The following is a 17,363-nucleotide window of genomic DNA, read 5'->3' on the forward strand; positions in this document are numbered from 1 at the left end:
CAAAAACTGAAGCACTTGACTTCTATTCCTACCACTGGCTCCTGACTCAAGCTTTCCAGGAGAGCAGGTGACGTCTCAGATTGGGGCCCTGCATCATACTCCCAGTGCTGGCCTGACTCAAACCCAGCCTCTGTAGGCATTTAATTAGCCAGCTTTTGGAAATAATTTCTCTCTCTCTCTCTCTCCATCTGAAACAATAAAAACTAAAAGCTTGAGTGACCCACCTAACAAAAGCTTATGTTCAATGTCACAAGCACAGTGATGCTAGCTGATGTTTGTGTTTAGATCATCACATTTGTAAACAAAGAAAATCAAGCATACATCTAACCTAGGTTGGCTTCCTAGAAGGAAACAGATCTGACCTCTTAGAACAACCATGTTTTCCAAGTGCCTCACCTGTTCTTGAATAGTGCGTCACTGCCCCCTTTCCTGCGAAGCAGATCTTGTGGTCCGTAGGGAGTGTCTTTGCATTTAGAGTCTGTGTCGCAGAGTAGAGTCTGCAGGAATGGGAAGAAGCCTGTACTAGGAAGGTTTCGAGGAGCAAGATAACCTGAAACGACACAATGAGAATTACATCACTAGGATCAGTTTGCTCAAGGATTGAAAGGTGCAGTAGCTCCACGTCGTGAAATTACCTCAGCATTATGATTGCGTCCTCTAGGCATGCTGGTCGAGCTTGGACCAGTTCTCATTAATCAAAAGACATAAAAATGCTTGTGGCCCCAGAAATCTTTCTTTCTGTGATATATTATGAAGAAATACTTAAAGTAGCTTCAGGAATCCATCTTTTTTTAAAGACTTATTTATTTTTTATTGGAAGGGTGCATATACAGAGAGGAGAGACAGAGGAAGATCTTCTGTCCGATGTTTCACTCCCCAAGTGACCGCAAGGGTCAGTGCTGCGCCGATCCAAAGCCAGGAGCCTCCTTTGGGTCTCCCACGCGGGTGCAGGGTCCTAAAGTCTTAGTCGGTCCTCAACTGCTTTCCCGGGCCACAGGCTGAGCTGGATGGGAAGTGGAGCTGCTGGGATTAGAACTGGTGACCATATGGGATCCTTAACCGCTGCACTATCGCGCCGGGCCCCAGGAATACATCTTGATTTTGATAGGAGAGGTTATTAATAGGAAAAACTGGGTGGGGTCTTTAGACTGACTAGATAAGGTGCTAACAACATGGGAAGCTGGATGTCGGGTATATGGGAATTCTTCATGGTCTTGGGATTTTTGTTTTGTAAAGCTAAAACTCTTCTGAAGTAAGTTTTAAAAAAGAATACATCTAGAATATTTAAAAGTAATTCACAGTGGAACCATAGTAAATCCAATGCAGTTGTTAAAACATCAATTACGATGGAAAATTTTTATCTCATTAAGAAGAATTGATTAGAAAACATGAATAGCACAATCTCCTTTAACATATACAAGTATGTAAACATATTAAAACTTTGAAAGCTATATATCCAAAATTCTATTGGTGCCTTTTCCCCCCAAGTGAACTAGTTAGCATAATTTGTATTTACTTCCTTTGGATTACCCATGAACTTTTTTTCACATAATGCATTCTTTTGTGGTTTTGGTATCTGCACTGCTGATCTTTACCCAGAGAAACATTTTTATCTCCTTATAAGTTTTCAGTTTATATCCATTGGATATATTAGTTATATCTATGATTACGCTCCTATTTTTTAGAAAATGGTAGTAATTGTAAGTGAAGCTGTAGCTCATTCCAAAAATTAGCCACAGAAACTAAGAACTGTAACATCAGAGGGCTTTGCAACCTTTATTTTATATTTTGTGTTTCAGGATAACTTTATAGGAGTTAAAATAATAGGAGAACCATGAAATATAAGCCTTTTAATAATTAGCTTTGAGATTAGAACACTGCAGTCTTCCCTTCCAGAAAATACGGGGACAATGGACATTTTAATAAGAGAGACTTAGAACATATAAGGGAAGTTCTGTATAGAAGGCTTAAAAATAAAACCCTAATTTCCCAGTGAGTCTGTTTAAAAGGGTATCAGTGCAAGTCTGCTTTCTTTACAAAGAGAAAGATAAAATGAAAAAAAAATACAAAAAAATGGTAATGCTAGCAGGGAGAGAATAGTAAATAGAAATTGGATCCAAGTAACTTAAGTAAAAACCTGCATAAAGAAAGAGAAACAGAAGTGAAAGGGAGAAATAAAATGAGAAATGTGGCCAAAGGAAAAAAAAAATAAAGAGCTGGGAGGCGGGTGGATGGGGAGAGAGCAGAGGGAAGAGATTTAGGAAAGATACATCATGGTTGACTTTGAACTAGCAAGAAGCAGCCAAAAGCCTAGGGACAGCACCCAAAAGCCAGACGAGTCCATGAGACAAGCTCCCTCCACGAGCCTGCAGAGGAAAATCTGCCTGTTGATGCCTTGATTTCCAAGCCAGGGAGACCAAATTCTGAACTGATATCCGGAATCATAAAACACTAAGTTTAGGACTTGTTCAGGTTACTCATTTTGCATTGGTTTCTTAAAGAAACAAACTATAAAAAACATGAGTAAAGATGAAAATTCTGAAATTGAGGAAACCATGTACCCATCAAACTTTCCATTGGTCTTTTCTGAGAAACCCCAAAACAATCAATGGTAAAAATTGCAGTCAATCACCAATAATTCCCATTTATGTTTTCAATGTAATACAATTGCCTGAATAAGCTAAAGAGGAGCAGTTGAATAGCCTGTGGGGTTCATGTACTGCCTGCCCTTTCACAACAATATTCTGCTACCGTGGACTGGATACCACAAGACCTGTATTTGTCGTGGTGCTTCAACAGCTATTGCTACAAAGATCCTAGCTAGAATTCCTTATTCAGGGTATGCAACCTCAAATGGATTCGTACCTACTGGCTCTCAAACACTCAAAGTGACTTGAATGGAAGAGGAAGAGATAAAAGGACAACAGATGGCCAGACAAGTCCTCTATCGTAGGACGCCCATCAGCGTGAGGGTGCGTTGAGTCCAGCAGTGTGCAAATCAACAAACGCTCAACAAAGCCTCACAAAATGTAGATTTAAAGATGGAAAAGGATGTCATAGGAACTGCTAAAATAAGTCAGTATGGAAAAACCTAGGCGAGGTGGCACTTTACATTTAATTTTACTCTCCTTGGCACTATGACCTGTAAATTATTTTAGAAGAATTTAAGAGAATTTAAACCCACAACATTCCTTGATATGATATTTGAAGAAGATAACTACTTTAAGGAAAAATTTATTCTGAGGTTTCTTTGGAAATAAGCCCCCATGTTGTTCAAAGTACAAGCAATGCTTGGCACTTTTATACATATATAGATATGTACATGTTTTAATAAGTACAGTGTCATACAGTGAATGGACTGTATTTTTTTTTACTGTCATCTTTTAAGCAAGGATGATGCACTCATTAAAGTAAGGGGGCACGGTTGCAATAACAATAGCATTACCTGACTAAGCAGCACTGGCATCCCGTGTAATATGCCAGGGATGTAACACACATTCCATTACCCATCTTTCCTTGACATCCATACAAAATTTCACACACACCATCAGCTTTTTACAAAATACAGAAAATTTGCAAAGTTAACAAGACAGAATATAATCCAAACTTTATTTTTGCTTTCTTATAGAAAATAAATTTTCCAATCTTTTGCCCAACTAGGTGATTTGTGCAAGAAGTCAGAGCAATGGTAGAACCAAATCATCACACATTTTTTAAAAGCTGCTAATTTAAACTCAAACTCATTCTGTTCTGAAGGTGTTTCTGGAACTTTTAGGTTCTAAAATTATGTTTCCCTTTATATTACCAAACTCCAGGATGAAGGAAAAAAAAAAAACACCTCTCTGTCTTTCACAAAACTTCTGAATAGCAAGCATGGAGAATCAGCAGTGAAGGTTAATGATTGAGTTACCATGCTTCTAACCAGAGCACTGAGATAGGGACCGAGGCAAAGGAAAACCATGACTGTGAAAATCACAGAGCCACACCTGCAGGTGGGAGAACAGGCCTCCAAAGCTGAGACAGTGTAAAACCCAGAAAGCATCCTTGCAACAAGGATTCTGAAGTTCCATACCTAGGACGCCATGCACGTTCATCTATAAGAGAAAGCTAACATGGTTCCTGCTCTTGGTGGCAACTCCACCGTCCTCCAACTTAGTTTGGGAATGAGGTGAGGTGAGAGGTGAGCGGTAACCAGAATTCCCAGCCACACACAGCCTCATTTTCTCGTGGAAAAAGTGGGTGGACAAAGTCTTACTTGGAAAAGAGGTGAGAGGTCATCCTCATAAAATGTATTGAGTCCACATTATTGACACAAGCTGATAATAACATAGGCAAAGTTCAGTATTATTTTGAGGAACTGAACTAAACCAAACTATATAACATTTTCAGGAACAGACTGCCAAGCAGCAAAGCCTAAAATAAAATCAAACTCTAATCTCATTGTGGTAATCATGAAACCACTGCTGTAAAACACTCAGTCCTAGAGATTTTTTTCAAAGACATTTTACAAACACCTGTGACTTCAGTGGATACATCTATGTTTACCTAGCGAGATCAAATTTACTTTTCCTTTCTCTTTCTGCACAAAAGTACTTTTTTTTTTTTAAGAAAAACACTAGTGTGATATAATGTAAACATTGGAGTCATGATTCTCTCGGAATCCTGCTTGGATCAGCAGTGTCAGCATCTGAAACGAACAGTGCAAGCTCACCCCAGAGCTTCTTGACTAGAAGCAACAGGAGAAGCTGTTGATGGAGCACTGCATTCTGAGCCCTGAGTGCAGGGGTGGAGCGATTGACTGTTTACAAGCCCTGTCAGTAATTCTGATACATTTTGATGTTTGCAGAACCAAGGGGTTAAAATGCCAGCCTTTCCATCAGCAATAGTGAAGACTGTAAATTGATGGGTTACCTTGTCTCCTCATCATTTCTTAATTCTGTGATGGCAATACAAAAGTCACAGTGTAGTCAGCAAGGGGCATGCTTGTATTTCCATAAAAGTTTATTTACCAAAAAGGCAGGAAGATGCATCTTGCAGGCTGAAGGTGGCTGGCTCCCTGGTAACCTGCCTCACTCTCATCCTCCCCTGTGTTCATGTCTTACTTTTGCTTGCCCATCATCTCCTCTCCTCACCCAATATTTCCTTCTTCTCTTTCATCATTTGGTCTGCTTAATATCCCTTTGTGCTTTCTGCTTTTCTTTCCACCTACCATTTCTCTTTCTGCCTGGTTCTAGTTCTCTCTCTCTCTCTCTCTCTCTCTCTCTCTCTCTCTCTCTCTCTCCTGTGGCTCTCTTTCTTCCTTTCTCTCCTGTTTCTTTACTCATTGATGCAGCCCAGCAGGGGGTCTATCACAGCATCTCCTCATGCAACTTGGACATTTTCACAAAATGATTTCTGCCCACTTTTCTCAGGTGGCCCTTGCTCAGGGGCAGTGTCTAGGAAAGTGCTAGTTTCTGTTTATCCTATTGTGGAAGAAGGAAGTGTCACAGTCTTTTTGCCAATGAAGCTACTTCCATTTGGCATCATGAGGCTCAGGCAACGCTGTGCAGGCTGCCTGGCTGACATTGGCAGACACTATGGTGATTGCAGAATTGGAGAATGTCCACAGTCATTCCTTGTGTTTTTTTCTAAACAGGTCAAAATCCAACGTACGAGGTATTTTTCTATTTCCGGATGAAAGGGGTGTAGTTTTTTTTTTTAATAGTTTAGGTTATTTTTATTTATATAAGATGAAACAATTTTACATATTTTACAGCACAGGCTTAGGAGCATAATGACATAATAATCCTCCTTCATTATGTCTTTTTTCTTTTTGGTTTTTTGCAATGGTATACTTTCGGCTCACTTCACCATCACAAGCTTAGCATTGCTTTAAGTAAAGAATCAACAAATAGCAAGTAGAAAAAAAGAGTATAGACACTGTAAACAATGATCAAATCTCAAAATGCCAATTTCACTCATTTAGATTACATTTTTTACACCGAATATTAGTTACGACAAATCAGGGGAAACATGATATCTGTCACTATTAAAAAACGGATTCAGCCATGAAAGAATGAAATCCTGTCTTTTCAAACAAAATAGATGCAAATGGAAACCATTATACTTAGTGAATTACGGGTTTTGACATTTTTATCTCAGCGAAGAAATAACGGATAGCTTTTGAAAGAAGAATTTTTATTAAAAACAGTTGCTACGTTCAGGAATTATACTTAAAATTTTTTTTTCTGATTTTTAAGGAGTCTTACATATTTGAAAGGCAGAGCAGCAGAGGCAGAGAGGGAGAGAAAGGATATAGAGAGAGAATATCTCCCATTCTATGGTTCACTTCCCGAATTCCTACATTAATTGAGGCTGGGCAGGACAAAGCCAGGAACACAGAACCCCACCCCGTGTAGGTCCCCCACAGGGTGGCAGGTACACACATTAGTCTGAGCGCCATCCTCTGCTGTCTCCTTTAGTCACATCAGCAGGGTTACTGGATTGGAACCATACTTTCCTAATACTTTTCCAAACACAGGGTCACACTGGCAAAACAATCGCCGCGTCTTCTGAGGACAAACAATGTCTACCTATTGAACACAAGAATTTAGCACTTCCCAATGCACGGCCGGGTCTCCCAAGGTTTAACTCCACAGCTTAGCTTGTTTCTTAAGGGGTAACAGGATGGGCAATCTTGGCCTGATACATTTAACCCCTGGATTGACTGCAAGTTCCCTCTTCCCTGCTTCCCCGTTTTTAAGATGTCCCCAAGGGAGCTTAGGAGTTGCTTGAGCCTTGGGAAAATACTGGGAGGATCTAGGCAGACCGTAAAAGAGGCAGGCTAACTTCGAAGAAATGGCATTCTCTATACAAGAATGACCCACTGTGTGTTATCTTGTTTGTAACCTTAGTCTCTCCGCTCAGCTTGGGGTAGAGGGAGATGGCAACGTGGGCGTTGCCAACACCCCAAGAGCTCAAAATGAGTTGGGCACAGCTGAAGACATCACCATGAAATTACCAAATACCACAATCCAAATTATTAAAAAAATGAATCTCAGGAACATCTTTAAAATAATTTGTGAAGTCATTTTTACTCTGCTTATAGTCATTAGGCAAGTTTTGTCTTACATTGCATTTTCCAAGATGTAATTAAAATTGTAAGACCTTTTATCTAGAAGCCATAGTTTTATACCTGTTCTCCTTCATACACAGCACCCATCCAGAGGTTCGAGTTGTCTGAGGGTAGGTGCACTGTTCTACCACTGACCACCACTGAAAGTCAAATGTACCAGTTCCTCATGATGCCAGCCCTTCTGGACAAATGTGTCAATCCTTACATGGGCCACTGTGGCTTCTCTGTAGGTTTAATGTATGCCTACGAACCTTAAAATCCAGGCACCTATTTAGTAAAAATGGCAGTTTTGTGAGATATTGAAAGGAATGATCCTTGTTCACAGGACAATACCCCAAATGTAACTAAATACCCAAACAAATACAGGGACTCCTGAGAGTCACAAGAACACACCATGATTTAGGCTTTATCATAATATGCACGTTCGTGCTTATTTGTAGAAATAGCTTGAAATTTCAACCTAGTGTTATCATCAGTGCAATGAATATAATAAGCAGAGAGAATAACGTTGTATTATATTGCAATGCACCTTATATAAGTGATTAAATGAATTAATAAAGTTTGTAATATTATTGCTGTATATCCTTTAAGCATTATTATTTTCTTGAAAATGTAAGAAATATAATCTGACACCCATAATACAAATGACTGGATTTGTTATCTGCAAAGTGAATCTATCTCTCATCTATCAATAAATAAGTTCTGGGCAATCAGCCATAAGGATATTAACTAAGGTTAATTATTCTATTTTAAAAGAGATATTCCATATTCACACTTGAAACACTTAACTCTGAGTTATTTTATATATATATAGAGAGAAAACAAGTGAGATAGAGCTGAATTTCAAGTTCATCATACTTCTATTAAACCAAGTACGCATGAAAATCATCTGGTGCCTCAATTAGTAAGAGATATTGCATATTAAAGAGAACATATTTGAAAAAAATAGTTGCAATTGGTTTTAAAATCCCTTTGTGTTTTTTAAAGGGACTTACCAGACGCGATTGTTGTGTGATTCCTACAAGGATGCTGTAGGATAGCCAGGACTAGGGTTATGCCCAATTTGAAGCTAACACGACAGAAATAAAATGATTCGTTCGAGAGCACATGGACAACAAAATGTCAGAGATGGATCTAGAACTTCTTGACATACGAGAATAGTGGAAACAAAACTGCCCAGCCGAGTATCAGTCTCTCCCAGGGAACAGATTGAAAAGTGGGAAAAGGAGCACCTTTCTAGTTTGGCTGTTGAATCACTGATTCCCAGGGGATAAATTAACCTCCCTAAGTCTCAATTTCCACATCTACCAAATTGGTTTTGCTACCACCCAGGGTGCAGAGAAGATTAACTAGATAAAGCATGCATAAAATACTGTGAACACGGAAGACAAAAGGCCTCAGTAGACCCGCCAGGAACCATTGCTCAGACCGTTGTTGCATCATTCTTATTTACCGCATGGTGGCTGAAGCTTGGCTGCTCTACCCTGTCTCCCACTTCTGCCAATGAGCCAATGAGTGTTTAGGAGTGTTGCACCATGTGTTTCCTTCCCTAGTAATTCACAGTACGTACCTGAATGCTTCAACTGCTAGGTGCTCAGTGGGTGTGGTGCTATGACACATTCTTCCTAATTATCCTAAGGCAAGTCTTGCTTAATAGTTCAGGTGCTTTTCCAAGTTCAAACTCATTGGAAGAAAAGTGGGTGGTACTAAGAACTTTGACAACGACTAAGAACTTAAAGAACTAACCTTTAAAGTGGTGAGAAGGGTGATCCTAAACTCAAACCACAGATGTTAAAAGGGTATGGCCACAGAGAGCAAGAACAAACCTTGGGTCATGTGAAGGAGCATCCTACAATACAGGCCTATTTCTTTAATGCCTCACAATTTTCAAAGCTGCTGACAAGGTACCATAGCCGAATTCTGAAACGAGCAAAAACCTGTCCTTGTGGAGATAATTTTGAGCCTCTGGTTCTGAAACTGCAAGTGAGAGTAAGTGAGGAAAAGATTCCTGACTTATTTATAGCTTTGCCAAATCACTATTATCACTTTTTATAGGAAGAGAAATTTTTAGAAGGCATCTAGACCCAGGACCTTGCATTGTCCTTGAACACTATCTCTTTGACCCATAAGTGCACGCTGAAATTGATGGTCAGTCCAAAGGGCTCCATAACCCCACCTTAATGAAAGTCCAGATTAGAATGCACCTCCCCTCCTTTCTGTGAGTGTTCCAGGTCCCCTGCTGTGTGACTCCAGAGGCCATGCCCTGATCTATTTAAATTTTAAACAAAATGCCTTGATTCAAGGTTAGGAGAGATAACAAAAACCCGTCTGCATATCCATGGTAGATAATAAACTCTCAATTGGACAGCATTTTGAGAAGTCTAAAAATAAGAATTTCAACCGTTGCAATTTAAAATATTATCATCTGGCTAAAAATGTTGAGGTCTGTGGTTCATCTCAGGTGAGTGGGCTCTGCTGGATTTGCTAGTGGGCCTAATGATAGTCAACATTTTGCTTTCCTGAAATTTGTCTTTTAGTAACCCAGATTCATAAATCATACAAAAAAAAAAATACAGTCTTGGCCACTATTTTTTTCTTCTTCATCCAAAATGATACAAAACATGAGGCTAGCTCATTTCATTGTAGAACATTCACCCATTGAAACTTAGTCTCCTAATTCTCCTGCAGTGTGTCTATAGAAAATGTTCTTCAACCTTTGGGCAGGCCAGCATTGTAGCAGGAATGTGTACAACCAGGTACAACTGTGCTGAGTATCACCAAGATCTGGTGCTGATGGGCTGAGAACCATGGTACTGCTCTCTTGAGATTCTGTGCCTTGCCCTGATCCAGCACTTCCTGCTAGCAGTTGATGTTGTGGGGGTGACTGCGAAGAGAAGAGCTCCCCACAGGGCTGTTACATCTACTTTACTTCTAATAGTTAACTGCTTGCAGATCACTCAGGTATCCAGGTGATTAACTCACCAAGCCTGCACGGAAGGAACCAGTAGAGGATTTAATTCCTCTTCTATTACTATGATCTCCAAAGTGATGCTGGATTTGGGGGAATGGAGAATGTGGGAACATCAGGGATTTCTGCAAACTAGACTCTGGGGCAAAATGAGCTTAGGAAACTAAACTCTATCTCCCATTCTGGGGAAGTCAGAATACATCTGCATACTAAATATTTTGAGAAGTTTTTCAGTTAAAAAAAAAGTAAATAGAGTTAATTCCACATTTCTACTTACACGATCTCAGAATCATTTTTCTTTTTTTTTCTCCTTCCTGTCTTTAAAATTGCACCAGTGATATTCCATGGGGTACATTTTAGAAAACAGTGCCTTAATCCATACTCTCACATGTTCCCAGTTGAAGGTGGAACAGCAAAAACGTTTCCACCTGTCTCCCCAGGAGGGAACTGTCTTGCTAAAGAAAAAATGTTAGTTTCAAGTCTGACACGCTAAAACTTACTTGTAAGCGGTTGCCTCCCTGAATATGGCTTAACTATGATAATTCAGCAAACACCTACCGCCTGTGCCAGTGCCAGGCTATGCTATTTGTGGAAGTCCCACAGTGAGACCCATCTACAACATTGGTTGGAGAAGGGAATTTCATTCCAAAAGGATTTGTGGAGGCTTATAAAAGTACACACTCTATAATGGGAAAATATAACGTAATGAGGAAATCAGAATGAAAGCAAACAAGGGTAGGAAAAAAGTAAGCCAGCTCAGTAATACCCATCAAACGTCTACGTGTCATCAGATTTTGGTCACAAATTTGGATCTGAAGGTCATAAGAAGTTCTAACAAATATAAACACATGGCCAGGTCAACAGCTTGTAAAATAAAAATGAATGAACATGTTTTGACAGGTACGGCTTTTCTGGTTCAGAGACAAAGCACCTCTCTCACGCACCAAGAACTTTTAGTGTGTTCCTAGCGCATTAGCCCCTACCCAGTGTGGAAGCACCTGTGAAAGTGACTCACTCTCCCAGTGACTGATCCTTGAGAAGCAGGGATGGGGTTGGGTGGGATAGCAAAGATGGAGAGAAGTTGAGGTGTTGTTCTCAACTGGTATTACAATTGCTGCCAACCGGAGGCAATAATGGTAGTGGTACGCAGGATACTGAGTATGATACTGGAAAGAGCGTAAGTGGGCTTGTTGGGAGTCACCAAAACACCTGGCTCCTTTGCAAACCTCGGCATCTCTTAGAAGCTGAGCAGGGTTATGAGTGGTTGTGAGAGCCTGCATTTAGCCAAGGCTTTCAGGAATCATGCTAATGAATAAGATAGCATAGAGGAGCAAGAGTTAAAAAAAAAAAAGCTTCATTCTAATGCCAGCTTTGCAACTAATGTATTATGTAGCCACCACCCTCCAACTTGAGTCAATTTCCTCACTTACACAAGAGAAAAGATCATTACCACCCATCCATCACTACCGTTTCAGCCATAAGAATCTTTTGTGTAAAGAGATTAGCATGTTGAAGTATGAAGCACTTAAGATGGAAATTATATTTGGAAATGTGATTTCAGTAACCCATTAAGAGAAATGACATAGGGGGGAAATTTTCAGTGATTACTGCTAAGGAGGGACACTTCCAACAACTATTGTTTTATTCAGATATTTGAGTCAGTTACGATCACAGAGAATTTTGAATGTTGTGGTATAAAAATAAAAGCCAATGAAAGCTCTTGTTGAGATCACTGTATAGGGGACAGAAGATTCCAGAATGGCAGACTGTTAGCGACTTTCGTGGTTCAACAGATGGTCTCCTCATTTGGGAAGCTCAGGGCCCAGCTCCAGATTTTGTCATCCTGCAGCAGTTTGTGCGACATCTTGGTGTTTGGTATTCATATTCTGTCTCCTTACAAATGATACGTGTGACAGCCTGCCAGGGAAAAATGTGTGTTGCAACCTTTTCCTTTAAGCAGCACTGCTGACAGGTAGCAACCCCATTTTCTTGTCAAGCTTGACTTTTTTCCTAAACCAAGGATCCCCTTACCAAGACCTCTGCCAATTACTAAGAGACAATTTCAGTGACCCGTGGCTCGCTTTGTAACCCACAACATATTACTAGCTTTCTCGCTTCCTCTGAGCAGAATCACTTTTTGTCAAAGTCATTGTCTCATTAAGGGGAGAAAAAGGCAGAGAAAAATTCCCCAGTGATATTTTTCTAAATTGTGATGGCTGTCAAAATTGATACTTTTAACACAACAGTTAATATTCTATTTTTTTCTAAAGCAGATTTTTTTTTTCAGAAAAAAAAAACGATTAAAATCAAGAGGTTTCATTCTGTGCCTATGAGTCTAACAACAGTTTGAAAATCGAACAACATCAAGTGCTGGAGAGAACTTGGAGCAGTGGGAGACTCATCCAGTGATCGGGAAAAGCAACTTGCTAAAGCCACTATTGAAGTCTATTTGACAATGTTCTGCAGAGTGTAAAATGCTCTTGACAAAATGCTCATGTGCAAATGAGACAGTTATAGAGAGTATCTCTCAAGTTACTGTTAGTAAACCCAAAATGATCTACCTGTTCCCAGAAGCCATGAATGGACTGGCTTGATTACGATGCGGGTTTATAGCCAAATGAACGCATGAGAGTTGCACGTGTCAGTGGAGATTCATCTACAAAATGCAGTGCTAAGAAAACATAAGTTGAGCCTAAATCATGTTGTAAAAAAACGTGAATGAGAGATACCAACTACATAATACTTAGGATCCCTCAATATGATAATATTTAATGTAATCAGGAATAAAAATATGTAGTGAAAAGCACAAATTGAACATGCAGACGTCACTGACTGGAAGAAGGTTGGTAACTCGGGACAATGGTTTCTTTCAGGAACAATAGGAAGGTGGCAGAAAAGGAGGGATACATGGGAGCCGGGAGCTTACACTGGGGCCTCAACTGTACCTCTAACAGCTGATGTTAAAACAAGGATGAAAGATAAATGCTGTAACAAATAGGTTAAAAAAAAAAAAGAGTCCGATGCAGTCAGGAAGCAGATAAATGTCATTTTCATTAAATTTATTTCTTTTTATATCTTTGAAAAACAGAAGAAAACGCACACAAATACAGAGAGAAAGAGATAGTCTTTCCTCTGCTGGTTTATTCCCCTAATGCAACAATCAGGCTGAGTCCGACTAAACCCAGAATCCAGACACTCCACTTGGGTCTCCAATGTGCAAATCAGAGGCTCAGGCACATGAGCCATCACCTCTACCTTACAGGATATTCATTAGCAAAAAAAGATATTGGAAATGGAATAGCTATGACTCAGATTGGATGCTTCGATATGGGATGCAGGCATATCAAGCTACCGCTTAACCCACTGTGCCACAACACCTGCTCCTATGCTATTTATACGTTTGTCAATGTGTTAGAAACTTTTCATATTTTTATTGATGATGGGATGCTACGATTCTGTTAGAAATTTTCCTGGTTTTAGTTGCAGAAATGCCAGAAGAAGCTCATGAATACTTACACCTACATGTTAGCTCAAGAATAGCTTTTTAACAATGCTGAGTTAATAAATTCCATCTGCTTTTTGCAGATTTTATGAGACACCTCACTGACCCAGGTTTATCTTTTTTTTAAGCCACTGTCATCCTTGCCCCAGTTTATTATGCTACTAGCTGGGGTATGTCTTCCTGAGAGCCACAGTGAATTCTGAGCTCATTAGATGTAAAGTCCCAACTGTTCCATTATCTGTTACTTCCATCTTCTCTCCATTGAGCGTCATCTGCTGTTGTGTTTACCACATTACTAAGCTTAATTAAGTCTTGCATGAGTTTCTCACAATCCTCTTGGCTTCTCCTTGTTGGCTAATATATATCAATCATTTACATTGCTTTTGAATTATTAATAAATAAGTTTTTAAATTGTTTCTAAAAATCAAATCACTGTTCAAACTGAGTACGTTCTTCCCTTTTCAAATATCAGCCTGTTTCAGCTGGTTTGAAGCTCTTCTGGGATCAAATCTTTGATCTATGATAAGGTTATATCTCAAATTACTTAAGAGGACTGTTGTTGACAGCCTTGAGGAATGATCACAAAAATGTGCCAACCCACTTTCTTTTCTAAGCATCAAATATTCAGCTAATCCCGTTGATAAATTTCAGCAGGAAGACACAACTTATTCATTAAAACTGTACCATGTGAACTTCCAGCACCATCACTGTTTTTTCCTGCTAAGGGAAAATTCTGCTTACTCCCAATGTGAAGTCCCAGGACCTCATGCTTCACATTTTTTAAAGCAGGTTAGCCATTAGCCAGCTGGCCTCTCTTTGAAGATATTCTCACAAGTAATGATAAGTGAGAGAGTATCAGCAGTGGTTTGCTTCTACTCCTCAATTCCTTCTGCTTTTAGAGAAGACAGCCAGGGGAAGCAGGGTCCTTGAACTCTGCTTAGCTCGTACAGCTTTCACCGGACTCTACCAGTACCCCCAAAATCATGCAGGGTCCTAGTTGGCCCTTGTTCTCCCTGACTGTTTGAAGAAATGCCAATCTCATGGATGCCCCTGGTTTTATCACAATGATGTTGTCATAAAATTCCTTTTACGATTTTCAATTTGGGTAGCATGATCTGAAAAATCCCTTCATAATTTAAAAAGTCTTGCTTTGTACACAGTCCAGCTAATAAACAGCCCCTTTGTTTTATCCTGAGTAGACAAGGATTTCCATATATGAGTCTACACCATTGCAGCATCACCCTTTGTCTAGTCAATCCCCAGCTATTGAATGTCTGTTATATCCATTGTGGGGAGCTTCTGTTTACGAACAAGAAAGCCTTTATGAAGGCTAATGAAAGACAAGCAAAAGCACAGAGCTTACCAAGTATCACAACAAACCCTAGTCACCCCATCTTTGCCTTAGGCATTTAACACCTAAGAATTATGCAGATAACCGCAATAATTAAAAGATCCTGGGATGCAGGGCATCATAACAACTGTGAGAGGAAGTAGATTTTTGCCTTTCCATTCTTGTTCCTTTTTATGTGTATTTAGTGGATTTTGTAGTAGCTCCTTCCATAGCTGATTAGTAGGTTATCCTTTGTCTAATGATGTGGAGAAAAACAGAAGGACATGAGAAAATCTCCTCAGGTTGTTCATCTTCAGAGACAAAGGATACTAAAAGTATATCCTTCATATTATCTTTTCTTCCAGGTTCCATATGGGGAAACAGAGAAAGAAACAACTCTCTCTCTCATCTCTCTCACACACACACACACACACTCTCTCTCTCTCTCACACACACACTTGCTTCTTGATGATAGTGGATTTCTTTTCAGAAAAATGTGACAGACTCTACGCAACAGAAGAATCATATCTGGGCAATTCTAACCCATGCCCTTCTGATTCCAAAACAATAAAGAAATGACTAAACAGTTGGTATTCAATGCCAAATCCTCTGAACTAGCCCTGGAGAACATTAATAAATAATAGAAAAAAAAACAAGGAAAGTGTTTGAATGCGCAAACTGATCTCCATGCTTCGAAGGTCAGATTGCTGCGACTTCATCACTCATGGCTTGACTGACTTACAGAGACTTAGCCAAGCGCGGAGTCGAGGCTATCAGTATCTTCCTATTCAACGTTCTCTTTCCCTTGCTGTTGTTTACTTGTTTTGTGTTACTCAGTTAAAAAGAAAAACTGAGTTGCCACCTGCACTTGGTGCTCTTAGCTGGTTGCACATCCTCCGTGTGCCCCCAGATTGTTTGAGTGGCTCCTTTGGGGAAGACCATACAGTCCCTAATATTGTGCTACCTAATACAATGTTTTGGAGAAAAATAGAAATTTTACATTTAGGCAAGTGACTTCAGTGTTCAGACATACCTCTCAAATAAGTGAATTAAAAATAACTGAAGGGTTTAGTATAAAACAGACACATTCTTAAATTTTAAAAATTATGTAAACATACACATTTAAATCTAAGAAAATTGTGTTAAGCTATTCAGAGAGAAAAATCACTTCTTTAAACTTTGTAGATTAGGCAAGGAATACACTGCAGGAGCAATATGTGCTGGCAGTAGTGGGGTCAGTGCTATAAGTAACACCCACACCTGCTCACTTCCAGTGGGTTGCTTCCCTAAAAGTCATGATTGTATCCTATGTGCCATCTTCCACTCAATAATGTATTTTCAGTGTGTCTCGCTAACAGCGGTTTCTGTAGGCAGTGCTAAAAAGTCAGGGAACCATTGTAAGGAGTTCCAAGTCAAGATCTTCTTCCCTTCTTCTAAGTTATCTGCTTAAGTTATAGGACTTAATAGATGAGAGCTAAGGAAGAAAAGACTCAGAACAGTGTTCTATTCTCCTATTAATAAATAAGGGATCTTCAAATGTCTAACACAACACCACTGTTAAAAAGGGATTGGGTAATTTCTATTTGGTTACTAGCCTATTGCAGTCATCATTCTTACAGCTTTTATACAAGACCTTGGATGAAAATATGATTCCTTCATAATAAGTGCATTTGCAATTATGTGTTGTTCAGGCTTTCCAAGAAAATTGTTCAATTCTTCATCATATTTTAGGACCTTATTTCTGCAATAGCTTTCCAGTTTCAGAATAAAACCCAATGTCAATCATAATTTAGCTGTCTCTCCCTTTCAACCAGTCCATGTCTCTCCCACCTACTAAAAAGGCATCATTTTTTTTTTTTGCAATAACACTTTGATAATTGTGTTGCCGAATTGCAGGAACATAGGCCCAAGGCAATCAGCATTCCTGCTACAAGCAGTTGCCGTTTTTGTCTTCAGTATTGCCAGTCTGATGACATTAAGGCTGGGCCAACAAGAGAAGGGATCTGTATCCTGTAAGGAGTCATTGAAAAGGCCAGTGCATAAATATGTAGCTCCGTGACCCACTGTTCCACATGACAGCCTCTTGCTAATAGCAGGCCTCTTGTTGTTTTCTGGAATACATGTTACCTCTTAGGTTCTCTTAAAGAGTTTGCCCAGGGGGTCTCTTTTTCATTTACTAGGATAACACAAGGAGCCATGTATAACTATAAAGTATCTTAACGCTTTCTAGCCTTAAAAGTTCTTTTATAAAATCACATTTGAACCTCGTTCTCATAACCCTGGGCAACAAGCATCATTTCCCTTTTTATATATTAGGCAATAAAATCTCAGTGACATCTGTAAGTAAGCGAAGTTGGCACTTTAAAAAGGACTTGTGAATAAAAGGAGCATATTCTATCCACCACACCATTCTGTACGGACTGTGTGATCTGAAAGCTGGTAAAAGTCC

General features: G+C 39.5%; 1 protein-coding gene across 2 annotated transcripts in view; it reads right to left on the bottom strand.

Annotated features, from left to right (window-relative positions):
- Positions 1-17,363, bottom strand: part of ABCA12 (ATP binding cassette subfamily A member 12) — a 167,826-nt gene that overhangs the window by 116,714 nt on the left and 33,749 nt on the right. For both annotated transcript variants that reach the window (XM_040986400.1, XM_040986399.1), the window contains exon 3: positions 397-550. In XM_040986400.1, the coding sequence (XP_040842334.1) occupies positions 397-550 (154 nt within the window). The remainder of the gene's footprint in view (positions 1-396; positions 551-17,363) is intronic.

The sequence above is a fragment of the Ochotona curzoniae genome, unplaced genomic scaffold (assembly GCF_017591425.1).
Source record: "Ochotona curzoniae isolate NIBS_2020 unplaced genomic scaffold, NIBS_Ocur_1.0 contig_4514, whole genome shotgun sequence".
NCBI lineage: Eukaryota > Metazoa > Chordata > Mammalia > Lagomorpha > Ochotonidae > Ochotona > Ochotona curzoniae.